The sequence below is a fragment of the Panthera leo genome, chromosome B4 (genome assembly GCF_018350215.1).
Source record: "Panthera leo isolate Ple1 chromosome B4, P.leo_Ple1_pat1.1, whole genome shotgun sequence".
NCBI lineage: Eukaryota > Metazoa > Chordata > Mammalia > Carnivora > Felidae > Panthera > Panthera leo.
The window spans coordinates 141,185,811-141,210,128 of record NC_056685.1 but is presented as its reverse complement, the minus strand read 5'-3'; the positions used below and the strand labels follow the sequence as shown (position 1 = coordinate 141,210,128).

At 58.3% G+C, this 24,318-nt stretch overlaps 4 protein-coding genes across 6 annotated transcripts; 2 read left to right on the top strand and 2 right to left on the bottom strand.

The window, feature by feature from the left end:
• Positions 1–505: 505 nt before the first annotated feature.
• LOC122225300 lies at positions 506–3,023 on the bottom strand. The gene is made up of 2 exons (XM_042948238.1): positions 2,571–3,023; positions 506–1,191 (listed from the first exon to the last, which is right to left on the bottom strand). Exons 1-2 carry the CDS (start codon positions 3,021–3,023, stop codon positions 1,021–1,023), a joined length of 624 nt encoding a protein of 207 aa, XP_042804172.1. The 3' UTR covers positions 506–1,020.
• A 36-nt stretch (positions 3,024–3,059) lies between these two features.
• LOC122225299 (protein SCO2 homolog, mitochondrial) lies at positions 3,060–5,058 on the top strand. Of its 2 annotated transcripts, XM_042948237.1 has the most exons (3): positions 3,060–3,221; positions 3,306–3,483; positions 4,206–5,058. In XM_042948237.1, exon 3 carries the CDS (start codon positions 4,219–4,221, stop codon positions 5,017–5,019), a length of 801 nt encoding a protein of 266 aa, XP_042804171.1. In that variant the 5' UTR covers positions 3,060–3,221; positions 3,306–3,483; positions 4,206–4,218; the 3' UTR covers positions 5,020–5,058. The 2 variants fall into 2 exon arrangements, with proteins under 2 accessions (XP_042804171.1, XP_042804170.1); XM_042948236.1 differs by having other exon boundaries at positions 3,060–3,483.
• A 90-nt stretch (positions 5,059–5,148) lies between these two features.
• Positions 5,149–17,908, bottom strand: NCAPH2 (non-SMC condensin II complex subunit H2). Of its 2 annotated transcripts, none has more exons than XM_042948234.1 (20): positions 17,695–17,908; positions 12,556–12,657; positions 9,907–9,962; positions 9,730–9,814; positions 9,584–9,652; positions 9,379–9,458; positions 9,153–9,286; positions 8,750–8,830; positions 8,166–8,296; positions 7,472–7,534; positions 7,076–7,142; positions 6,784–6,891; positions 6,640–6,693; positions 6,433–6,503; positions 6,257–6,350; positions 6,098–6,166; positions 5,911–5,966; positions 5,729–5,830; positions 5,482–5,631; positions 5,149–5,416 (listed from the first exon to the last, which is right to left on the bottom strand). In XM_042948234.1, the coding sequence occupies exons 1-20, from the start codon at positions 17,800–17,802 to the stop codon at positions 5,276–5,278; spliced, it is 1,821 nt and encodes a 606-aa protein (XP_042804168.1). In that variant the 5' UTR covers positions 17,803–17,908; the 3' UTR covers positions 5,149–5,275. The 2 variants fall into 2 exon arrangements, with proteins under 2 accessions (XP_042804168.1, XP_042804169.1); XM_042948235.1 differs by having other exon boundaries at positions 5,911–5,963.
• Positions 17,909–18,070: 162 nt separating this feature from the next.
• Positions 18,071–22,742, top strand: LMF2 (lipase maturation factor 2). Its single transcript, XM_042948233.1, has 14 exons — positions 18,071–18,213; positions 18,699–18,952; positions 19,121–19,149; positions 19,282–19,499; positions 19,576–19,754; positions 20,204–20,345; positions 20,486–20,620; positions 20,691–20,796; positions 20,870–20,966; positions 21,036–21,218; positions 21,322–21,490; positions 21,616–21,727; positions 21,801–21,897; positions 21,989–22,742. The coding sequence occupies exons 1-14, from the start codon at positions 18,120–18,122 to the stop codon at positions 22,292–22,294; spliced, it is 2,121 nt and encodes a 706-aa protein (XP_042804167.1). The 5' UTR covers positions 18,071–18,119; the 3' UTR covers positions 22,295–22,742.
• Positions 22,743–24,318: the final 1,576 nt, after the last annotated feature.

Genomic DNA, 24,318 nt, shown 5'->3' with positions numbered 1-24,318 from the left:
TGCCCGCAACTCATGAACAAAATTCTACAAGGGGAGTGGGTGACAAGGTCAGCCTGGACCTCGTACCTACCCGGCTGGCTATAGGCTACAAGGTTAGAAGATGCCTCCTCTCCAGACCAGAACGTCTGACCTCAAAGAGGTCAGTTAGCAGCCTACAGGCAATCTCCAACTTCAAGCCTGGCCTAGACAAAGTCCCCCAAAGATGGGGTCCAGGCTTCTCACCCCCAGGATGGAATTTAGGTTCCCCCCACCCCATCAGCCCCCCATAACAGGACCAAGTTCTCCAGCTCCCCCTTGGGTACCCCACTCAGGACTCCCAAGGGAAGAGCTGGGTACTCCTCTCTCTTGGTTCCCCAGACTTGTGCTCCTAGGGGTAGGTACTAGCCTCCTCCTCGTCACTCCCCATACCAAATCAAAACAATTTCTTTTCCATTCCCTCTCCACCAGCTGCACATACAACTACTTACTAAATACTTAACTCCAGCTGAAGCCCTAACCAGGGAAAGTGAGAGAGAATGGTGGAGGTAGAGGAGGAGTAGGTGTGCAGGTGTACTCAGCATCCCTGCCCAGCAGGGACCAATGATCAACGGATGTGGTTTGAGGTACCCTGGTGGAGCAGGGAGGGGTGGGGCCGGGGAGGAAGTCCCGCCAATAAACTGGAGTCTATTCCTGGATTCACCCTCATCCGGAGTTAAGAGCAGGTACAGGTGGGCCACTGGTCATTGATCTAGATTCTTGATGGTAATATTGGCCAGAATCTCTGAAGAATCACTGATAGGTCATTAATCGGGGTCACTAATGAGGATATTGATCAAAGTTATTTATGGGTCACTGATGGTCATTGAACTTTGGTCACATCATCAGTGAAACCTTGACTGGAGTCATTAATAGGGACTTGATAACAATCACCATTGGACTCTCTGATCAATCCTTAATGGGCCACAAGACATTGGTCATTATACCTGATGGGTCGGACCAGTCATTAATGAGAAATTACCAGAATTGTTCAGAAGTTTCTGGTCATGGTCTTGGACACCTGTCATGGTTGCTGATGAATCCTCGATCAGGGTCAGTGAAGGGGGTCACTGGAAGTCCTGATGCAGGGTAGTCTGACCAGATGTAAGGGCTGCTGGAGGGAGTGGGCGCAGTCCTATGGGTCAGGGCAAGAAGCTGGTTCCTGTGGATGGACTCCTGTATGAAGCCAGAGTGTCAGTCACCATTGACACCCTGCTAGTCATCACAGGTAACCTGACCTCAGACTCCAGGTCTACTTCCTGCATGTTAAAGACCCCTGACCTCTGACCCACACAGTCAGGGTCCTCTCATCAGGAGACCATGGGACTTCCCCCAATCACTGGCGATCTGAATAGACCCCAGGGTCAGCGTACCATCACAAGAACCACCAACTCAGAAAGGTGACCTGACTGATGCACAACCCACCAAGCCCGTTGCAGGTACAACAGGGGACTTGATCCTCAACATTCAGGGTCCCTAAACCCTCATGACCGACCCAAGAGTCAGTATACCCCTGTGAGAAATAAGCCCACCGACCCACTCGAAGAAAGGACACGCACTCGAAGAAAGGACACGGAGACTCAGAGCACAGTGAAGCCAGGCTCTAATCAACGTTCTTGCAAGAGCGGTGTCTAACCGACAGGCACACTCAGGGCGGTTACAGCAGGCAATTTATCTCCTAGCGTGAAGTCCCTCCCCTTGTTCTTCATTGGTGAGTACTACAGAGGTTACAGCCTTCCCCAGAGGTCGCCTCTGCCCACGGAAGGCACAAAGTAGTCTGGTTGGAACAAATGTACATTCCCTGAGGTGAGGCAGACTTCAGTTCTTTGGTGCACGCTAACTGCAAAGCCCAAGAAAATAAGGCCGCAAAAGGAGAGGGGAAGAACCAGGAAGTGAAGTGCCTAAGGGTTTGGGACTCCGGCGGGGGGGGGGGGGGGGGGGGGGGGGAGGTTCATACATATTTCCAATAGGTTATAAACCTATTCTTAAGTAGACAGCACAACTTTTATTTGGTGTTTCTGAAAATGAATCATCTCACTTCTCACACGCCACATCTCCGAAAAAGCTCCAGACCCCTCTGCGTCACCACCCCCTCCGTCCTCAGTCATAAGATGGTGGACAGCCCATCCCCTCCGGTGGTGGACTTGAAGTATTCCCCAGTCACACCCACCAGCTGGCAAGAGTCCTGGGGAGCACCCGTGCCTGCTGGAGTTCGTGTGTCCTATGGGAATCCCAGTGTGGCTGTGGCCTGTTTGGGTAGGTCTTCTAACGTGAGCTCAACTTCCCCTTCATGACTCTGGCAGTCTGGTCCCATGTGCCTCTTGGGAGCCGGAGGACCGCCCGGCCCAGGGGCGCTTCGAGTGGATGCCCGGGAGCAGAGCCTGGACCTGGGCCTGGCTCCAGGCCTATGCTCCCGGACCCCCGCGCCAGGAGGAGGAGCTGCACGTGCCCGTGGACAGTGGGCGTGGGGAGACCTCCGTCCCTCCCCACCAACCCAGGCCCCTTCCCTTCTCCGAGTTCCCATCCCCTTTCCTTCCCCGAGCCCGGATTCTCACCCCTGGCCCCCCGCCTCCGGCCGGCACCGCGCAACTCATCCGGGCGCAGCCACGCGAGGCATCCACTCCGGCGGGAGGTGGAAGCTGAACTGCAGGTCGGCGTGGGCCGGAGGCTGGCCCTGCGGGGGTCGTCGTGCCCTCGAACCGCGCGCCCTTCGCCACCCCCTCGTCCTTTGCCGACCTCTTCCCGCCGCCGCCCGCGCGCGCCGATCGACACACTGCGCAACAGACGGCCGCGGCGAAACCGCAGGAAGGCGGGCGAGAGCGAGAGGAAGTGGGGGAGTGGCTCCGAGGGAAGCCGGGCCGCCGCGGGACGGAGCGCGAAGGGGCGGGGCCAGGGAGACGCCCCGCCCAACTCTGCGCTGGGCCCGCCACCTTTTGCGCACGCGCGCAGAGAAGCAGGGACTGGGGAGCGGGGACGTTCACGCTTGTCTGCGCGTGCGCCAAGCCCATGAGCGTGCGCGCTGGCGTTGAGCGCACCGGTAGCGCAGGAACCTGTCGACTCGGCTAGTGCAGCGTGGTTGAGTCTACAGCGGTGACGAGCTCTGGCAGAGCGGGGCTGTCCCCTGAGTCGCGGTACTTACGCCGGGTTCCGAGGAGACTGGGTCGTGCTCGGTGTGTGGCTCGGTGTCCAGCTTTCTGACCTTACAGGTGCGCGTCCGGGAGGGCGCCCTGGAGGTGGGGCTCCCAGAAAAAAGGGGCCCAGGAAGGCCACAGGCTGCCTTCGCTTGCCAGGCACATCGCGTGCACTGCTTAGAGCGCGTATGTAAAGAAGGAAGCTGGTGGAGAGAGGCTGTGGGACGTGCCAAAGGTCATCCAGCCCAGAGCGCAACCCCAGGAACCATCCGGAAGTGGGCGGAGACCAGAAGTCTGGGAATCCTCCCGAGGGTCTTCTCAGCAGCTGAACGAACAGGTGAGGGGGAGTCTTAAGGCCCCCACTTAGCAAATTTCCAGGGGCTCCTGTGAGAAGGACACGGGGGACACCGAAGTTGGTGTCAGGATCCTGGCTGTGAAGGGGGGTGGGGACGCTCGTGACCAGTGGAAACCTCATTCCTCTCGGGGTGAGAGCACCAGGAAAGCTCGGCCTGGAGCGGCGTCGGTGGGTACTTGCCCGGGCTCCTCGTGGGCGGACCGGCATGGGTGCACAGGGCTGCTGCTGAGCGCGGGGGGAGGGGGCACAGAGTTAAAGTGGTGAAAGGCTGGCAGGCCGCAGAAGGGCCGGAGGAGCCCATCTTTGGAGGTTAAAGGCAGAGACTCGGCCACCTCCTTTCAAGAAATGGGTTTATTGCAAAACGACACACATGCTCAGGAGCCCAGGCAAGGCATGCACTTGGAATGCTTCCCATCAGCTGACCCGGTGAGGTGTGGAGTGCTTCCCCGGGCCATAGAGCTGCAGGCACAGGACCAGGGTGGGAGGAGACAGACTTAGCCTCTCCAGCTAAAGGACAGGAGTGACAAGCATGGGCATTCGAGAACACCTTTCATAGGTGAGGCATCCTGAGCTCTAGGTGAGCAGCTGTGAGCTGCCGTGCAGGCTTGGTCCTTCAGATGGTGGCAAGTCTCCCCAGAGCCAACGGGGGCTGACCCAGGAGGCGGAGGCAACCGCAGGCTCCTGACAACTGTGCTCTTTCCTAGGAGCGTCAGGTCCATGCTGCTGCTGGTTCTGGCACCCAAGGCTTGGCACAGGCTCTCTCATCTGAAGCCCCCAGCCCTCGTTTGGACCCCGGGAGGCAAGGCCGGACATGTGAGGTGTCGGCTCCTGTCAAGGCAGGGCCCTGGAGACACAGGCAGGCAGAGCCGGCCCCAGGGCCCCGGGCTTGGAACTAGGCTGTTGATCACCGCCTTGTTTGGGGCTGGGCTGGGTGGGGCCTGGCTGGCTGCCAGGGCTGAGAAGGAGCAGCGGCGGCAGCAACAGCGGACAGAGGCCCTGCGCCAGGCGGCTGTGGGCCAGGGTGACTTCAGCCTGCTGGACCACCAGGGACGGGCTCGCCGCAAAGCCGACTTCCGGGGTCAGTGGGTGCTGATGTACTTTGGGTTCACTCACTGCCCCGACATCTGCCCAGACGAGCTGGAGAAGTTGGTGCAGGTGGTACGGCAGCTGGAGGCTGAGCCCGGCCTGCCCCCGGTGCAGCCTGTCTTCATTACTGTGGACCCCGAGCGGGACACCGTCGCAGCCATGGCCCGCTACGTACAGGACTTCCACCCACGGTTGCTGGGCCTGACCGGTTCTGCTGAGCAGGTGGCCCAAGTGAGCCGCAGCTACCGCGTGTACTACAGCGCGGGCCCCAAGGACGAGGACCAGGATTACATCGTGGACCACTCCACTGCCATCTACCTGCTCAGCCCTGACGGCCTCTTCACAGACTACTACAGCCGGGCCAGATCAGCAGAGCAGATCGCAGACAGCGTGAGGCGCCACATGGCTGCCTTCCGCAGCGTCCTGCGCTGAACCCGGTCATTAAAGAGGGTGTGATGGAGCTGTGTGCCTGTGGTCTGCGTCGTCGGTGGCCCCAGGAGGCCACGGCAGGGCAGCGCAGCCCTTTGCCTGCAGAGCGCAGGAGTGTTTTTCGAGACTACGTGGGATGGCGACACCGTTTTATTGGGCTGGGCCAGCCAGGAAACAGGGTCGAGCGAGCAGACGCGATGCCCGGCACCCACGGGGGACGGAGCTCCAGAGCCCACCCGTCAGCGTCGATGCTCCCCGCTCAAGGCTGGGCCGTGGAGGGGGCAGCGTAAGTCTGGAAGCGCTCGTGGGCCCGCTGGTGGGTGAGTAGCCTCAGGGACATGGTGTCCACGGCTGCCTCCAGCCCCGGCTGCTGGGTGATCTCCACCGTGTGGTCGTTGGCCTACAGGGATAAGGTGTCAGCAGAGTCGGGGACCGCTTCCCTCCCAGGCTCCCCAGGCCACTCACCAGCTGCAGGGAGGCCAACATGGAGCGACACACCTCGAAGGCAGGTTGGCCGGCTACCAGCTCCGCGAAGGGACACCACTGGTTGAGCTGGCTGAACCTTGAGACCACCTGGTCCCCATAGGTGTGGATGTCAAAGGGCACGTGCCGTTCCTGCAAGAAGGAGGGGCAAGATCCCGGGGCAAAACCCAGGCAGGCGGCAGGGGAGGCCCTAGCTGTCAGTCGGGGCCTGGCCCAACCCCTCCCTCACCTGCTCCCGGAGCAGCGGCTGGACGGTGTCCTCCCAGTGCCTGATGCGCTCGCTCAGCTCCGTCTCCTGCACAAACTTCTGAGACGTGGCGATGAAGAGCTCCTAGGGCGGGACCAGGAGCTGCCACCTTCTGTGCAGGAGCCCCGCACCCAGCGCCCCCACCTGCTCCGACTGGGACCTACCACATTCCTGCGGACCAGCTCCTCATAGCTCAGGGATGCCGGCACGGCCTCTGCTTCTGGGAAAGGGGCAGCTATGAGCTTCTGTGGCCACGGGCCACACCGCTTCCCCCCTCCGCCGTCCTCAGGGGCCCGGAGCGGCCCCCCCCCCCCCCCCCGACCCCGGCCAGCAGCTCACTCTCAGACCTACCCAGGTCCGCGGCCTCCCCAGGCTTTGCCTCCTGAGGCTCTGCATACTCCTCAGGCTCTAGAAAGTCATCTGTTGGCAGACAGAGAGGCCCAGGAGGAGGCAGGCTGGCTGGCAGCGGATGCCGAGCCCCCACCCTGGCCCGTCCCAGTAGGCTCCCACCTGCCGCCCCCAGATCCTCCAGGGAATCCTCCAGGCGGTCCTCTTCCACAGGCCACAGCCCCTCCTCAGGCCTCGGCAGCCACCGCTCCGCCACCTGCGTGCAGACAGCATCTATGAGGCACACTGCTGTCTCCCACCTGGGACCACGCGGGCTCCAGACGGTGGCCAGTACTTGCCTCCCTCCTCTGCAGCTTCCGGAGGGTCTCCAGCTGCTCCTTCACGTGCTTCCAGTACAGGACTTCCATGTCTACACACAAAGCCCTTGTAAGAGGGACTCCCACGCCCTGCCCAGCCCCCCTCCCCGGTCCGCCTGGAGCCTTGGGTGCCCCCAGGCCGAGGGGAGGCAGGCACTCAGCAGAGGGCGCACACGACCCTGACCTCACCTGCAAAGGACGGGCCCTTTCGCCGGGGCCTCCTGCTGTCAGCGTGCTCGGCATCTTCAAGAGAATTTGGTCAGTAGGAACCGAGTCCCCGTGAGCTGCACGCGGACCCTCCTGCCCTGGCCCGGCCCCACCACACCCACTCACAAGCAGCCAGGTACCACTGGTGGAAGTCCTGCAGCTTGGCGACACCCTTCCTCTTGCGCTTCTGTCCTGGAACCTCCTCCACACAGGGGGGCACAGAGTAGGGCCTACCTGGGGGCAAATGGCTACGTCTCAGTGCACAACTAAAGGCCCTGGGGCGGATGATGGCACCCACAAGCCCTAGGAGCAAGTGCAGACCGCACTAGGCAGCACAGCCCCCACCCTCATCTACCACTAGCGCTCCGGAGAACCCAGCCACAGGTGCCCGAGTGAAGGTGTCCCTCCACCCAATTACCTTTCTTGAAGGGCTTGGCGTCCAGGGAGTCAAAGGGGTCCAGGCTCTGCCAGGGGTCTGGGGTCTCCTGAGCAAAGAGTACAAGCAGACCCTGGGGTGGGAGCGGGGGATGTACACCTTCCCCCCAGAAGTCCAGACACAGAGGAGGGCTGGCCACATTCAATCCAGGACCCAAGGGTGACCCACCAGAGAGAGAGGTTCCCCAGAGCAGCAGAAGAGGGGATTCGATTTCTGGGGCAAGGAAGATTCCTTGGAAAAGAGAGCCAGCACAAAGGGCCTCCAGCTAGGAGCCCAGGCATGCGGAGCTCTGAAAGCTAGCAGGAGTGAGGGGTGGGCAGCAGAGCCCCAAAGCACATCCTCCTTGCCGGGGAGGGTCTGAGCCCCACTAACCCTCACCTTCAGCAGGGACATAGGCTCCCGTCGCTCCCGCAGCACACACCTGCTGGGCTGGGCAGCACTCTGCAAAGAAACAGCCCCAGGGATGCCTCTCCCCTCCTCCACCCAAGGCTGGGGCACCCCAGTAGTCTGCTCTAGGGTCGGACATCAAGAACCCTGCAGAAGGACCCTCTTAAGGAAAACAAACACTCTAGGAAAAACTTTAGAACACACAAACTAGTAAAATGGGGTACTGTTTTTTTTCCTTTAAAAAATACCAAAAAAGAAAAAAAAGACCGCAATAAACATCCATGTATGTACCAATCAAAATTAACAAATATTAACGTTTCTCCTGTATGTATCAGGATTTTTGTTTTAACAAAAAGATTTTGGAGCTCCAGGCAGGAACACAAAGCCAACCCTCGGGGGTGGAAGGGGCAGCAACAGCCTCCAAAGCCCATCCCCTCCCACCAGCCTGATCTCGGGAGTCAGCTTGGGAGACCAGCTGCCACCCTAGGTGGTACCATGACCACAGGGCTCAGACCCTTGAACCCTAGGCCACCTCTCTAAGGAGCAGCAGCTATGCTGGTCCGAAAGAGGAAAGATGTAGAAGGCACCACCCGAAAGGGCTGGGTGCAAGGACCAGGGGCAAAGCCCCCAGGCCCACCTATCCCCCCGGAGCGTGGGGCCTTCGCAGGCCTCGCAGGGCCCCCACCTGCTGCGGGCTCCTGGGCTCCTGGGGCTCGGGAGGGACGTCGGGGGCCATGGGCTCAGGGAGCTCCACTGCCCCATCTGCGTCCTCATCCTCATCACCACCTCCAGGCAGCGGGCCTTCCGGAGAGGTACCTGGGCAGGGGAGCAAGAGACCGGTCAGCCCCGAGAAGCCCAAGGCCAGACAGCAGATGGGAGGCTGGCCTTGGCCAACACCCCGGAGAGGCTGCAAGGCCGATTCCCTCACTCAGCCCCGCTCATTAGACCCGGAGTGGTATGACCACGCCTCTCGCCATGCCACGGTTTCATTTGGCTCGTTTTAACCAATTTTCCTCCTGAAAGGCTGCCATCCATGTGTGCCCAGGGCTAGGTCCAAACCTCACAGGCCCAAGAACGGCCAGAGGGCAGTCACGAGACCAAGAGAGCGCAGTGAGGCCAAGGTGGGGAGGGAGGCCTAGGTCCAGGTGCAAAGAACCCAGGCTTCGTTGCTCCCCACACCTCACCCCTGGGGCGGCGGAGCATGGCCCCATGCAGAGCCCCATCTCCCCACCCCAACCCCGCAAGTCCACTGTGGTGCTCTCTTCTCACCTGGCTCCTGGGAGGCGCTGAGCACAGGGACGGAACTGCACACACAGACTTCCATTGGCTGCTCCTCAGCCCCCTCAGCCTCTGCGAAAGATGGGGGACTGGACAGGGTCAGCCCAGCCCCTCCCTCCAGGAGGCCCCTCCCTCCAGGAGGCCCCTCCCAGGGGCCCAGCAGAGCCAGGGCAGGGGAAGGAGAGCAGAGACCCGTCACAGGACTCGGGCACCCAGGGGCCGAGCCAGCTATGGGCAAAGAGGGGGCAGAGGGGATGTGGCCTGGCAGACCTAGCCTCACAGCAGGTACCCGGGGAGGGAGGCAGGACCAGAGCTGGCAGGCACAGGGGACCTGACAAGGGGTCCAGCCCAGAAGGCCCTCCTTCCCACCCAGCCCCCACATCCAAGCCCTCACCCTTCTGGTTCCTTGGCAGCAGCGTCTCCGTAGGGGATATGCCCACCGGCTCCAACATGAAGGCTCCTCTGGGGTGGGCGGTGCACGTGTTCATCCTAAAATCCTTCCGGCTGGCCAGGACCTCCCCCTGACAGCTGTGCTGGCAGAAACACAGCCACTGCAGAGACCCTTCCCAAGCAGCCCTCTCCCCTTATCTGATTCCCCTCAGCCAGGCTGAGGCCAGTACCTGTACAGGGGGCTAACGTTCTTCTCCATCTCATCAGGGGCCACAAGGGCCATGGGCAGGAGAGGGACGATGAGGATCTCCTGCGTGGAGGCCAAAAGTGGGTGAGCCACAGGCCCCACGGGCTCCATGTGGGAAACCGTATGGGAGGACACCTTCCAACACCCCCGTCAGCTAAAGGCAGCCCCACAGAGGGAGGGGGACTCACACGGGGAGGCAGATCGTTCCTCAGATCCACATTAGCACGGGAGTCAGGGAGGTCATCTAGCGACAGGAACTGTGGGGAGACAGAGCTCAGGAGCAGCGCCTGGCAAGTGCACAGCAGGCAGTGGCCACGCACCCGAGAGATCTCACCTGGTCGTCCGCCTCCTGGGGGGCCTCGGAACTGGCGTCCCCATCAGCCCCCTGTTCCCGCACTGAGGACAGCTGCTTGGCCCGCCTGAGGGAGAATCAGTGCATGGGTGTCCGGGAGGCTGCAGGCAGGCCAGACACTCAGGCCTCCACCTGCTGGCTCAGACCACCAGTACTCACTTCTTGCCAGAGATGAAATCGAGAGCCTGGTAGACCAGCGAGTACAGGTACTCCACCTGGTGACCAGAAGCAGACGGTGAGGACTCGGAAAGGAGCAGCCCACCAGAGACGCAGAGACGAGCGTGTGCACAGAGAAGCCCACCGTCCCCTCGAAACCCTCCGGCACAAGTCCTGCCCACGTGGCTGCTAGAGTGACCTCTCCGATCAAACGAGCACGTCTTATCGGTTGTGGTTCTCTCCTCGTCCTCCGTCCCCACGCTGCATGCAGCCACAGGAACGGCCGTCGTCACCCAGCTCTGACCGTCTTCAGCCCCTGCACGCCAGCCTGCGTGCAGCCCCCCCGGCCCATCGCCGTGCTGCTCCTGCCCGACACCCACAGCAGCTCCTTCCCGCCCCGCCTGCAGGCTCGGGCCACCACCGCCCCATCTCCGGAAGCCCGTGAGTCCCTGCCTGCCCCGTCACAGGGTAACGGTCAGGATTTCCGAGAGGCTGACCAGCAGGGCGTGTGTGTACCACCTCTGGGTCTTTCCCTCTGGGATGACACCACCCCAGAGCACACGCAACCCCTCTTCTTGGCCCTGCCTTTTTTTTTTTTTTTTTTTTTTTTTTTATGCGACAAACGTTCATTGCACCTCTCTTATGTATGGGGCTCTGCACTAGACACTGGACACAATGGTGAGCACAAGAGATGGTGCCCCCTCATCACAGGGGCCCCATTTATTAGGACCAATAAGCACTACCCGTTTCAAGTGTTTGTTCATATACAGGATTGTGTTCGTGCTTCTTCCCGTCTAGTCTGTCTGAATTAGGTGTCACTGCTGTTCCCGTTTTATAGTAGAATAAACTGAGAGAAAGTTGTCTGGATCAGGGGTAGGTCTGGGATTTGTACCCAGGGATGCATGATTCCCACTGCCACTAGCCACGTGTGAGTCAACCAATTTTAAGTTCAAGTTAACGGAAAGCCAGTAAAACTCAGAAGTGCTCAGTCACACCGGCCACCTTTCAAGGCCTCCGTCGTCACGTGTGACGAGTACTTACCGTCTCTGACAGCACAGGTCACAGACCATGTCCATCATTTCAGGAAGTCCTGCTGGGCAGTGCTCGTCTAGAGCTCGCACTCCCCCCACCTCCCAGACTCCGTCAACGTTTCACTACACTTGCTTTACCACACATCTCTCCGTCTGTCACCTCACGTTTTATGCTTTCAAAGTCACTTGCAGACGTTCCTTCTCAGGACAAATACAGGATGTAGGAATCTGACGTAACCGGCGAAATCTTCAACTGTCTTAATAACTTATGGTGCCCAGAGATAAATCCGTGTCCTGTGCCATTGGAACTGAATGTAGATGGCTCACGGCCCTTCTCTAGTTTGGACCCCATTATCAAGTTCCTTAACACAGTTCTGAACTCTTACCTTTTGTCTTTCTCCCACCCACTACACCGCCAATTCTGAGTCCGCTCAATTCTGAGCACTTTTCCGTGCTGCCCCCTAGGGGACGGCTACGCACCGCTGGAGGAAAAGGGCACAAACGTGCCCCTGCAGACAGCAAGATGCGCGGACGGTCTGTGCCTTCTGTCAGTCTTTCGTTTGCATTCCCCTCAGCAAGCATTGTGAACTTTCACCAAATTTCCTACGTAGTAGCTGATTCTTAACAGCTGACTTATATTCTCCATTATGAAAACTGGGGCCCTTGGCAGGAACTCCCCAAATGGCTGTGCCCAACTTCTGTGCATCAGTACTGACTTCCTCCTCCAGAATCCTGAGATGAGGTGCCTTTTCTTTTTTTCAAGGCAGGCTTGTCAATCCACGGTCCTGACCCGTTCCTCAACTACCTCTTCTGGGATTTTGTTGCATCTGCCACCCCACCCCCACCCTTCAGCGCTGGCTGTCACTGATACCTGCCCCCTGCCCAGTTGTGATTTCACCAGTGCAGGTGGTGTCCAGGAGCTGGGCACGAGATGGACCACAGCCTGAACGGAGGACTGCTGCTTTCCTCGCTGTCCCCCCTTCCAGTGACCTCTCCCCCAAAGGGGTCATGCCATGTCTCCACACCTCTCCCCACCCCACAGTCTGGTCCTTCTCTCCCTAAAACCCCTGGTGACCTTCCAGGATACCCACTGGACACCTGAAAACCTTTCCGGTGTGGGTCAATTCACTGAACTCAACATTTTGGGTCTTACGGTCTTCTCTCTTCCCCCTTAAAATTCTCTACTGCTCTGTCTTCCGGGACACTGTCTTGATTTACCTTTCTCTCACTTTTCCTTCTTGTGAGCACTTCCTAAACACTGGTTTTCTCAGGATGCTCCCTTCATCCTGCTTTTCCTCTTATTCTACACGGGGTTCTGGACGATTGGACTACTGACAGTTTGGACTGGATCATTCTTTGCTGCGTGGGGTTCTCCTGTATACCACTGGATGTTTAGCATTAGCAGCAGGCCCTGCAGTTATAAATCCAAGACTGTTCCTCGGTTATAATTGTTCAATTATAAATCCAAGCTGTATTAAAAGGTGCTGAGGAAGAGGGAGACAGGAGGTGCTGGCAAGGAAGGTAAGAGACAGGGGTGAGCCTGCCATCTGCCCCAGCAGGACAGTCAAGCTCAGTCCCACCAGACGCTGCAATGGCAAGAGCAGCAGCCAGATGGGCCCACCTTCTTACTGTAGACACAGGCAGAGCCCTGGATCAGCAGCGCTGCCTCAATGAAGTTCATGGTGGTTTTTCCTTCATCAAAAGAAATGCAGATCTGGTCCAGCTGCAAAACACAACACCAGGGCGTTGGGAAGCCGAAACCTGGGTACGCTTCTCCCCAAGAGCTCACCCAGCGCCCCTGCCTCCTCCCGGCACTCTGGCTCTGCTTGGAGTGAGGAGGCGGGCCTTTGTGATTTCTCCTACTTCCTGTAACCTCTCAGACCTACTAGTTTAGAAAAGGAAGGCCCCTGGAGTGTATCAGCCACAAACGGCCAGAGCTGCAAGGGAGTCTCTCCCTGGAGACGCTCCGCACTGAGCCCATCTAAGTCAAGGCACAAGTTGGACAGAATCGGGCAGGAAGATCCCTCACCCTGAGAAGGAAAGGGGAACCTCAGGGGTGGGGAAGACAGAGACAAAACTCTGGGCCTCAATCCTTTGAGCAGAAACTAAGGAAACATTTACAGGTGAGTCCCCCTCCTTCCTGTGCAACCCCTAACCTCCCGAGCCCCAGCTCCTATCACCCCTTGAATGTCAGTGTCCACGGACCACATGCCAACAAGTCCCAGACCCATCTGCGGCAACACTCTCCCCTAAGCTGCGGGACTGTGCTTAGAGCAACCCCAACGCATCCAAATGTCCCCAAACTTTTTCTCTCCATACTGAAACCAGGGCTCCCCAGAACCTGGCCCCTCTCCTGCACGTCTCTCAGCAAACGGCACTTTGAAGCCCAACATGTTTTTTCAAGTTCTGCCTTTGCTTTCCACGTGCCTAGGACGTGCTGGCAAGGAAGGTAAGAGACAGGGGTGCCCCCAGCTGTGCCCCGTGTGAACCCAGCAGTGTGGCTCGGACGCCTGGCTCGGATGCCTGGCTCGGATGCCAGGGACTTCTCCCTCCCTGTAGGGCAAGTGCAGCCTTTACCTCACGGCCTGACGCTGGTGTCCAGTAAATGTCTCATGAACGAACCAAGTGCTGACATCAGAACTAAGCCTGAAAGACACACTCCCCAGGCAGATGAAAGGAGAGGCCTTTTAGGAAGAGCAACCACTCCCACAAAGGCAGTTAGCTGACCCGGGTGTCCACTATTTAGGAAAATGAGTATCACGCAAACATGTCCAAAGCACAGGGCGTGTTGGGGAGCAAGGTCAGACGTTAGACACTATGGAGAGGGAGTCTAGGAGGACACCACCCAGGGACCACCTCTACCAGTTCCTGAAGGATAGAGGGAGTTTTTCAGGTCAGTGAAACATGAGAGTCTGACAGAGTGCAAACATTCTGGAAATAAGTGAAGGGCTTTCCCTGAAAGGAGGGACTATGAAGCAGAGGGTAGCCGGGCCACCCAGGCCCTCTTCTTCTCAGCCTAGGCTGGCTCACCCACTCCCAGGACCTCACACTCCATCCACCTTCTAACAACTCCCAAATGCATGCTCCAGATTGAACCTCCCATCTAAGCCTAAATCCATATGTCCAGCTGCCTTCTTCAAACCCCATTTGGATGTCTTAACCAAAATTTGTATCGGGCGGGCCCACACTGAACTCTCGATATCCCCCCAACCACCCGTCCAAAAACCCGCAAGTCTCAGCTCCCTCCTTCTTCTCTCATTTTCCCCATTCAACCTATGCCAAGTTCCCTGCCAATTCCATGCTCCACTTTGACTAAACTGTCCGCTCCTCTCCATAGTGGCTGTGGCTCTTGCTCAGCCGGCCCCACCTCTTGCCCGGCCCTTGGCACTAACTGGGCTCTCCCCCCGCCTTCACTCCCTTCCAGCCCACTCTTGACAAGCCAGCGCTTGTCTGCAGACACAAGGCAGAATTACCTCACTCCACTCAGAACCCTAATGGCTTTCTGTCACTCTCAGGGAAAAAACCCAAATCGCAAACAGAGCCTCGCTGGCTGACCAGCTTCCCTCTGCAGCTACCCACCCTCCCCTGCTCACTGCACGGCAGTCACACAGGGCTACCTCTCCAGGTCCCCCATGGAGCCAAGCACTTTCCCACCTCACAACCTCGGGACCTATCTTCTCTCCACGTGGAACATTCTTCAGCTCATTCGGACTAGGCAACTCCTTTCATCCCAAACAAAGTTCAGTCCCCCACATAAACTCTTCGTGGAGCCCTCAACTTTTCTTTTGAACCTCTCATGTTTGTGATTGCACAAAGACACAGTGACGAGGACAGTGGCCTCTGCTCTGCCACCTATTAGGACTGTGAGCCTATCTCTTAACCTCCCTGTAGAACTAATACCTGTTCCAACGACCCTATGTCGTTACTTCTTCAGGATCCGTTCTCCTACAAGGGTGAAGCAGGGACTACTGTTTGCTTGCCACTATTTTCTTAGGATTTCACATGATTCTCGGCATACAGCAGACACTCAACAAACAAACAAAAAAATAAACGGATGAAAGAGTCTGGGTGGCTCAGTCAGTTAAGTGTCCGACTCTCGGTTTCAGTTCAGGTCATGATCTCCCAGTTCCTGAGTTCGAGCCCCAAATGGTGCTCTGCGAGAGTAGCAACATGGTAAGATGTGTTTAAAAAAAAAACAAAAAAAAAACTTTCTGGTAGCTGCATGGAAAAGGAAAGGAGGAGAAAGACAAAACAAGAAGCAGGGAATCAGGACTTTAAAGGGCAGAGAAGGTCTGGAACAGCAAAGAAAAGCAGGAAGGGAGCTGACCAAGCCAGGAAGTAGATCTACCAAGCATCCCCAGGCACCCTGACCAATGTGGAACCCTGAATTCACAGTAGCCCCACCCAGCACAATTCTCTGCATTTTCCCAGCAGTCCAGGTGTCCCAGCAGAGAAGGTAGATCAGTAGATCAAGTATCCATCCAACAAACACTTATTCTATGCCCCCTACTAAATGCAACGCCCCCTACTATATGCTGGGCATTCTATTATTATTATGCAAAGGGAACAGAGTATACACGTGGTTCCTGCCCTAGCAGAGTTAAACAAGTGAACAAGTTAAAGAAGAACTTGTGATAAACATCCTAAAGAACGTAAGGTACTGGGACAACTATCTTAAACAGGCTGCTCACCTGACGTTTAACCTGAGACACGGAGGATAAGAGGTGGTTAATCATAAAAATAAATGGGTGAAGAGTATTCCCCAGTGGGAACAGAAAATACAAAGACCCTCAGTCAGGAATGAGCTCCAGAGGCACCCGGCTGGCTCAGTCGGTAGAGCATGCAACTCCTGATCTCAGGGTCCTGAGATTGAGCCCAGGTTTGGTGTAGAGATAACTAAAAAATAATAATAAAATAAATAAAGTTCCTTATTTAAAAAAAAGGGGGGGAGGGCACCTGGCTGGCTCAGTCGGTTGAGTGCCGTTAGCACAGAGCCTGCTTCGGATCCTCAGTGGCCCTCTCTCTCTGCCCCTTCCCTGCTGGTTCTCTATCTCAAATTAAACAAATAAACTTAAAAATAAATAAATAAGCCCCAGTGTTTTAGGTTGATTGGCTCCAAAGAACAGGTGGAGAGGAGCTCAAGATGAGGCTACAACAGTCAGCAAGGCCACATTCAGAAAAGAAGGTTTGCGCTTTAGCCTTGGCACAGAAGCCTCTGAGGCGCCACCGCAGTCGCACTTGCTACTGGATGGAGCGTGAATCGGATGGGGCCAAAAAAAGCTGTTACAGAGCCTAGGAAGGAAGGTTTTACATGAATCTGAGCCAGGTAGAAAACAGATGAATTCAAGGGAAATTCTGGCGGTGCGACTGACAGAATTCACCGAGTTTCACTAAAACAGCTTTTAGTTCTCACCTTTTGTTGAACAGTAGTGCTATTTAGCAAGATCAGGAAGACCGAGATTAGGGCAAAAAAATATAAAGCTCCACTTTAATGTATTAAATCTGAGATGCTTGGGGCACCTGGGTGGCTCAGTTAAGTGTCTGACTCTCAGTTTCAGTTCAGGTCATGATCTCCCAGTTCCTGAGTTTGAGCCCCAAATGGTGCTCTGCGCTGACAGCACAGAGCCTGCTTGGGTTCTCTCTCCCTCTCTTTCTGCCCCTACCCTGCTCTCAAAATAAGTAAACATTAAAAAAAAAAAAAAAAAAACTGAGATGCTTCTGTGGAATGTCTAAGAGGAATGTCAAAGGTAAGCAGCTGGATATACAAAATAAATTCAGAAAAAAAGATTTGCTGGGGGGCCTGGGGGGGCTCAGCTGGTTGAGCATCTCATGGCATAATCCCAGGGTCGTGTGACTGAGCAAAAAGTCAGGCTCCATGCTGAGTGTGGAGCCTGCCTAACATTCTTTCTCTTTCTCTCTCCCCCTCTGCTTTTCCCCCCACCTCGTGCTGTCTAAAAAGAAACAAAAAAAAGAAAGAAAAAAGATCTGGGATGAAGACATAAATCTGAGAGTTGTCCTCATACAGGTGATATTTAAAATGAGGGAAACAAGTGAGATTATTTAAGGGAGATACAGAAGATGGCCCAGGCCCTGCCCAGAGAAGCTAAACACTTAAGAGATTGGATAGCAAAGAAAGAGTAAGCAAATAACATGGGGAGAAAAAAATCAGAGCACGTAAACCTGTACCCAAAAAGGAGTGGTCAGCCCAACAAATGCTGCTAAACTGAATAAGGTGACACTTCTAGCGTCCCTTGAACTTGCCAAGATAGACGTCACTGTTGATCGCAGTCCGAGTGAGCTGCAATGTGAAAGCGAAGTACAGAAAGGGAGCAGACAGCACATTAACAAGGCCTAGACTCGGCTGTCAAGTAAATAAAGACCAAATGCTGACGAGTAGAACATGACAGTAGCTTGAAACCGGTTTCAGAATCCAAGATAAGAAACTCTCTTTCACCGTGATCCAGCGGTCTCAAATACCCAGACACGCACATAAATTCTAGTCTATTCTGTTACATTACAGAAAAATGCTTGTCACCACCCATGAAATCCATTTCACGGCTCTGGAACAGGTAGCGACCTGTGATGACAACTCCAGGCTAATTTAATAAGGGATGACTTCCAGAGGCAGAGATGGATTTGGAAAAAAAGAAACGAGCCTGAGGACAGCGCCAGACGGACACGGACGAGGAGGCGGGGCGGGGCCGCCCAGCAGCCCCCGCCCGCCGCCCCGCCCCGCGCCACTCCCCGGGACGGCACTCACCTCCTCTAGATATTCTCCCAGCTGGGCCGCCACGTCCACCTCCCAGTTCTTAGTGAGGTCGCGGATGGGCTGCAGTAGATGGGCGAAGCGCGCCTCCACGTCCTCCATGTCCGGAAGGGGCCGGGGCGGCCCGGGGACCGCAGGGCCGTCTTCGAGGGGAGCCAGCGTCCTCAGCCCGCCACTAGTTCTGGCGCCATTTTGCTGTTCCCGCCCAGGGAAAGGACGTAGCGCGTGACGCCGCGCGCACATCTATGACGCACGCGGCCGCAGCGGGCGAGAGCGAACCCCGACGCGGCGCTGCAGGAGCGCGCCGGAAGGGCCGCGGGCGGTGCTGGAGGCGGGGCCGGCGGGGCGGGGCCGGCGGGGCGGGGCGGGGCCGGCGGGGCGTGCCCGAGGGCTGTTCTCCGGCCGGCCGCGTAGCGGACATGGCGGGCTCCCGGCTCCCGCGACAGCTCTTCCTTCAGGGCGTGGCCGCCGTCTTCATGTTCGCGTTCGCGTCCCTGTACACGCAGATCCCGGGTGAGGGCGCCGAGGGTGGGACACCTCCCGGCCCGCGCCCTGCGTCCCCTCCTCTCTCCGCCCGACGCTCCGCTGACTGGGGGAGGGAGTAACGTCCAGGCCTCGGTGCCTGGGGTAGGGGCTTCGGTTCATGTCCTGCGGGCCGCGGGGGGCTTGGGGAGGTTTGAGGGTGTGCAGGTTCTGACTTGGCGCCGGGGCAGAATTCTGAGGGGCGTGGGCGCAGACCTGGTGGGGCAGTTAGGAGATATGACCTGGAAGAGAGAACTCTCTCCGTTGGGCGGGAGGTCCTGACTTGGGAATTCCGGTAGACCTTCTGGGGCCTGATCTGGGAGGGGTTGGAGATCAGATTCTCACCCGGTTGCAAGAGTCTCCAGGTCCTGACCTAGGTTGGGGGAAGGGGTGGGTCCTGTGGGCCCAGACTGGTGGGGGGTGTCTAGCCTTGGGGGACAGTGTCCGGGGCCTGGCCCTGATGTGCACTCCCACAGGCCTGTATGGTGCCGAGGGCATCCTACCTGCGCGGAAGACGCTGAGGCCACAGGGCAAGGGGCGCTGGCAGCAGCTGTGGGAGACCCCGACCCTGCTGTGGGAGGCTCCGCAGCTCGGCCTAGACACCACGCAGGGCCTGGAGCTGCTGAGCCTGCTGGGCACCCTGCTGGCCCTGGGTGCGCTGCTGCTGCGCCAGCTGCGCACCCTCCTCGTCTACCTGCTGCTCTGGGCTGCCTACCTGTCGGCCTACCAGGCAAGTGGGGGCTGCCTGCTGCCCGCTCCCCCCGCCCCCCGCACCACTGGGACCCATGTCACCAACTCTCTCCAGCCCTGTCCACCCTCCCGCTCACCCCTGTCTCTGCCTTGCCTGCCTCTGCAGACACCCGCCCCCCTGCCTCCCTGACAACCCTTCTCCCTGCAGGTGGGCCAGGTGTTTCTTTATTTCCAGTGGTGAGTGACTCCTGGGTGTGGGGCTGCAGGGGATGGGGTGGAGCGGGATATGTTTGCCTCTCCAGGGAGGACCCTCTGAGGGGAACAGCCTTGATGGGGAGGGGCCCTTTGTGCTGTTCCTTCTTCCCATAGGGATTCCCTGCTGCTGGAGACTGGCTTCCTGGCCGTGCTGGTGGCCCCCCTGAGACCGCGCCACCACCATAAGCAGGCCCCCCAGGGCGGGCTGGCAGGGGCCTTGCCCCACGAAGACCTCCCCTTCTGGCTGGTCCGCTGGCTGCTGTTTCGCCTCATGTTTGCCTCGGGTGTGGTCAAGCTGACCAGCCGTTGCCCCGCTTGGTGGGGGCTTACCGGTAAGGGTCCTATCCTGGACTTTGGGGCAGTCTTGAGGGTTCTGCCCAGCTCTGACCACCCATTTATCACCTGCAGCACTCACCTACCACTACGAGACACAGTGCCTGCCCACACCTGCCTCCTGGTTCACCCACCACCTGCCCGTCTGGCTGCACAAACTATGTGTGGTGGCCACCTTCCTCATTGAGATCGCAGTGCCTCCTCTGTTCTTCGCCCCTGTTCGCCGCCTGCGTTTGGCAGCTTTCTACTCCCAGGTGGGTGGGGACCTCAGCCGTCAGGAAAGTAGGATGTGGCCTTCTTCAGCACTGCCCAGCGGGTCCCACTGGGACCGGGTGGCTGTTGCAAGCAGTCCAGAAGGCCCGGTGGGTGGAGGGACAGGCTAATCCAGGATGTAAAGGCATGCCTGTGGGGCAAGGCTGTGGCATCCCTAGAAGACGCCAGTGAAGTCAGCAGAGGCAGGTGCAGAAGGGCTGCACGAGGCATGCTGAGCTTGGGTTTCTTCCAGGTGGTGGAAGCCACGGAAGGTATGAGCAGGGGGTAGAGGACAGTGGAATGAGAACATAACACAGGCCCGGGGATGATGAGGGGGGTGGGATGCCTGCAGGAGAGACCTAGGCACAGGGTGCGGCGGGGCTTGAAGCAGGCTCTGAAGGGCCAGGAAGGGGGTGGGCCTCAGGAACTCTCAGTGCAAACCCCCCCCCAGGTTTTGTTGCAAGTCCTCATTATCATCACCGGCAACTATAACTTCTTCAACCTGCTCACGCTGGTGCTCACCACCGCTCTTCTGGATGACGGGCACCTGACTGCTACACCTGGCAACAGCCACTGCAAAAAGACAGCCAGTTGTGAGTGTCAGCTTGTCCCAGACGGTCAGACACTCTCAGCCCAACCACCCACCAGCAAGTTTCTTGCCCTCCACCACCCCCCGGGTGACCCCTGCTCTAGTTCCGCCCCGGCCCAAGACTATGACTGTCTTGCTCAACAGCCTGGCCCAGGACGCTGCTGGCTGTGCTGTCTCTGCTCTTGGAATTCGCCGTCTACGGGCTGCTAGCCTATGGTACCGTGCACTACTTCGGCCTGGAAGTTGACTGGGAGCAGCATGCTGTCCACTCCAGAACCAGTGAGTGCCAGCTGGGGGGACCAGAGGGCAGAGCTGGACCGTCCCTCCTCACACCCCTTTCTCTCTGCAGCTTTTACCTTCCACCAGTTTTCCCAGTGGCTGAAAATGGTGACCCTGCCCACCATGTGGCTGGGGGTGGCCTCCCTCACCTGGGAACTGCTGACTGCCCTCTGGAGGTACGTGGCCCGAGGGGGTGGGGCAGAGCTGCGCCGGGCAGGCCTGACAGCACTCGGGTCCCCCGCCCCCCAGGTGGACCCAGGTGCGAGGGTGGCCGAGGAGGCTCTGCACTGCAGTCCAGCTGCTCATCTTCGGCACTGCCACGGTGGCCTTGTTTGTGATCAGCCTGGTGGGTAGCACTTGGGGAGGAGGGTGGGGTCCGGAGGGGCAGCACTGAGCCTCGCCCACCTGCCTCTAGGTGCCATACTCCTACATGGAACCCTCAACCCACGGGCGACTCTGGACTGGGGCCCACCGCCTGTTTGGCACCGTAGAGCACCTACAGCTGGCTAACTCCTACGGCCTCTTCCGCCGGATGACCGGTCTGGGTGGGCGGCCCGAAGTGGTGCTGGAGGGCAGCTATGACGGGCACCGCTGGGTGGTAAATGCTCCCGCGGGCCCCACGAGGCAGGGAGGGACCTGCAGAGGGCAGGGGGAAGGTCCGGCCAGTCCAGCGAGTTGTGTTAACCTGCTCTGCCGGGCAGGAGATCGAGTTCATGTACAAGCCCGGGAACGTGAGCCGGCCACCCCCCATCGTGGCGCCCCACCAGCCCCGCCTCGACTGGCAGATGTGGTTCGCAGCCTTGGGCCCACACTCTCACAGCCCCTGGTTCACGGGCCTGGTCCTGCGCCTGCTGCAGGGCAAGGAGCCTGGTGAGACCCCCTGGGGAGTTGGGGGTGGCTCACGGGAAGGGTAGGGTCTGGTGGGGGCAGGGTGTGTGTGAAGGGGAGGGTGGGGCCGAGAGAACATTGGCTGTGCTGAGCCCACTCCCTGGCAGTGATCCGCCTCATCCGGAACGACGTGACCAAGTACCCCTTCCACAAGCGGCCACCCACCTACCTGCGGGCCCAGCGCTACAAGTACTGGTTCTCACCTCCTGGGGAGCAGAGGTAAGGCCAGGGTGCCCAGTGGGAAGCTGGGGCCTGAGCTCAGGCAGCCCCTGAACGTCCCGCCCTGTTGCAGCCAGTGGTGGCGACGCCAGTGGGTAGAGGAATTCTTCCCACCGGTGTCCTTGGGGGACCCAACGCTGGACGTGCTGCTCAGACAGTTTGGCCTTCAGGTGGGAAGGCGTTAGGGAGGGGGAAGTGGCAGGGGTGACCCTCCCCCACAGGAGTGGTCCCCACGGACCTTCCTCAATCCTACACCCACAGGACAAGAGCCCACCCCGAGCCCGCAGCTCCAGCAACACCCTGGCCCAGGCCCTCCGCTGGGTCCGGAGACAGCTGTCTCCCCTGGAGCCTTCCACCCTGCTCTGGGGGCTCCTCGCCGCAGCGGGGGCCATCAGGGTCGTGCAGGCCCTGCATTCGAGGCCTCATTCCCCCCGGTCTTCCCCTCCGGGGAAGGAGGAGAAGCACAGGCCAGCCCCGAAGAAGGACTCTGGAGCTGCCACCAAACGGGCTGCCCCAGCCCCTGACAACTGTACGAGCAGTTCCCAGTCTCCGGGGAGGAAAAAATAGCTGCGTCTGTCAGCCACACGTCCGGAGAGGGTCAGGGTCCCCAGCACGTCTCTGGCCTTCTGCCGCAGGACATGATCCAGCCAGCGTGCCTTAGCCAACTGCCACGACAGATGCAGGATGGGGTGCCATCCTCCGGGGGGGCTCTGGCTTCCCTGCTGCGCGGAGGGCCCACTCCCCAGACACACACCAACCGTGCCCTCCCCGGGCCATCTCCTGGCCTTGACCCACGAGGCGGGCATGTGACCCAGCTCAAGGTCTTTGCCGGGACATTGTACCAGGGCTGGGGAAGCCCTTTCCCTCTGTAGGGATCCAAGCCTGATGCCCCAGCCACAGTTCCTGCACCAGAGCGTCTGAGGCTGACTTGCTGGGGCATCGAGGGAGAGGGAAGACAGTCCTGAGACTCCTGCCATTTGGGTCCAGGAACCAATAAAGGTGTCTCTGTGCTTGACCACGCGTCGGATGTTTTCTTCCCACTTTGGAGTCCTGAGGACAGCGGACCTTCCCCTACCCCTGGTAGTGGACACAGCTCGTGCTGTCCAGCTGATAGCTGGCCTGGCTTGGTGGATGCCTTCATTCTCCCGCCCTCAACGTTCCCCTCTGAAACAGACATAAGCACACGCTGGGGCACGGCCTGGCCGACCTATCCGCTCCACACATCAAGTCTGCGAGGCCAGTGGCACAATGTGGGGCCTGGAAGCATCCAAGGGCCCGAGAACTCACCAGAACCTGGGCCCTGCTTTCTTTGCTTGTCCTGCTTCCTCATCTCAGGGAACGGCTGAAGGGTCAGAGCCCTGGACCTCCCTTGGGCAGGGGTGAAGGAAGGACAGGTGGGAGGGGCAGGGCGGGCACCACAGGCACCAGGTCACGGAGGTGTTGAGTAGCATTCAGCAGAATGAAAACCCATCACGCCTCGGGCAGAGTGGCACAGGGTGTGGGTGGGGAGAGGAAGGAGGAGGCCCTGGGTCAAGGGCAGAGGAGGGAGAATGCATCTGACCACCCAGGGAGACGAATGTGGAAGCAGGTATTGAGGGCAACACTCAGGTTTCTGTTTGGGGTTCTGTGGTCAGTCAGGAGGTCCCCGCCCTCCCTGAGAACTTGTAGCCCAGCCAGCCCGGACTCTGTCCTCAGCCCCCAACTCTCATGCTCTGGTCCCATGGATACCTAGTCAGCCCCCAGTGTGCTCAGCTCCCTCCCCCATGTCACTGAACCCCTCTTTGATGTGAACACGACCCATGCTCAGCCTGTGCCCACAGCCACGCGTGGTTTACATGGACCTGTGACCTGTGTTTTCGGGTGCCTTCAAAGGTGCTCTTACACGCAGATTAAATGATCTATAAATTGACTTTTGCCTGAAGACAGTAAAGTATTTAAAATTTTAAAACCTGGGGGCACCTGGGTGGCTCAATCTGTTAAGCATCTGACTTCGGCTCATGGTTCATGAGTTCAAAACCCACGTCAGGCTCTGTGCCGACAGCTCAGAGCAAGGAGGCTGCTTCAGATTCTGTCTCCCTATCTCTGCCTCTCCCCTGCCCGCACTCTGTCTCTCCAAAGATAAATAAGTGTTAAAAAAAATAATAAATTTTAAAAATCTGTTGCTTTTCTTTAGACTTTTTTTTTGAGAGAGAGAGCGCACCTGCACACACACATGAGAGGGAGTGGGGTGGGGGGGTGCAGAGGGAGAAAGAGAATCCCTAGCAGGTTCCGCGCTCAGCGCACAGTCCCGTGCAGGCCTCTATCTCACAACACTGTGATCCTGGGAACATGACCTGAACCAAAATCAAGAGTCAGACGTTTAACCGACTGAGCCATCCAGGCTCCCCTTCCTTCAGGCTTTTAAACTCAGTTTGCGAATCTCTTTTCGGTTTTTGTTTTGTTTCCTGTAAAAATTTCCTTAAGGTATAGTTCACGTGCCATACAATTCACACCCTTAAAGTGCGGTGGGCTCACAGAGCGGTGCATCCATCACTTCAGTCGACGTTAAAACTTCATCCTCTCAGGAACCCCCGTTCCCCTTACCTGGCATC

Coding starts and splice junctions, on each gene's coding strand:
- LOC122225300 (XM_042948238.1), bottom strand. CDS start 3,023: ATGGGCTTGGCGCACGCGCAGACAAGCGTGAACGTCCCCGCTCCCCAG. Junction 1,192..2,570: donor CCGGAGGCGGGGGGCCAGGG/GTGAGAATCCGG, acceptor GGCTTCATACAG/GAGTCCATCCACAGGAACCA.
- LOC122225299 (XM_042948237.1), top strand. CDS start 4,219: ATGCTGCTGCTGGTTCTGGCACCCAAGGCTTGGCACAGGCTCTCTCAT.
- LMF2 (XM_042948233.1), top strand. CDS start 18,120: ATGGCGGGCTCCCGGCTCCCGCGACAGCTCTTCCTTCAGGGCGTGGCC. Junction 20,797..20,869: donor CTGCTGACTGCCCTCTGGAG/GTACGTGGCCCG, acceptor CCCGCCCCCCAG/GTGGACCCAGGTGCGAGGGT. Junction 21,219..21,321: donor ATGACGGGCACCGCTGGGTG/GTAAATGCTCCC, acceptor TCTGCCGGGCAG/GAGATCGAGTTCATGTACAA.
- NCAPH2 (XM_042948234.1), bottom strand. CDS start 17,802: ATGGAGGACGTGGAGGCGCGCTTCGCCCATCTACTGCAGCCCATCCGC. Junction 9,815..9,906: donor GATTTCATCTCTGGCAAGAA/GTGAGTACTGGT, acceptor ATTCTCCCTCAG/GCGGGCCAAGCAGCTGTCCT. Junction 6,892..7,075: donor CGCCAAGCCCTTCAAGAAAG/GTAATTGGGTGG, acceptor ATTTGCCCCCAG/GTAGGCCCTACTCTGTGCCC.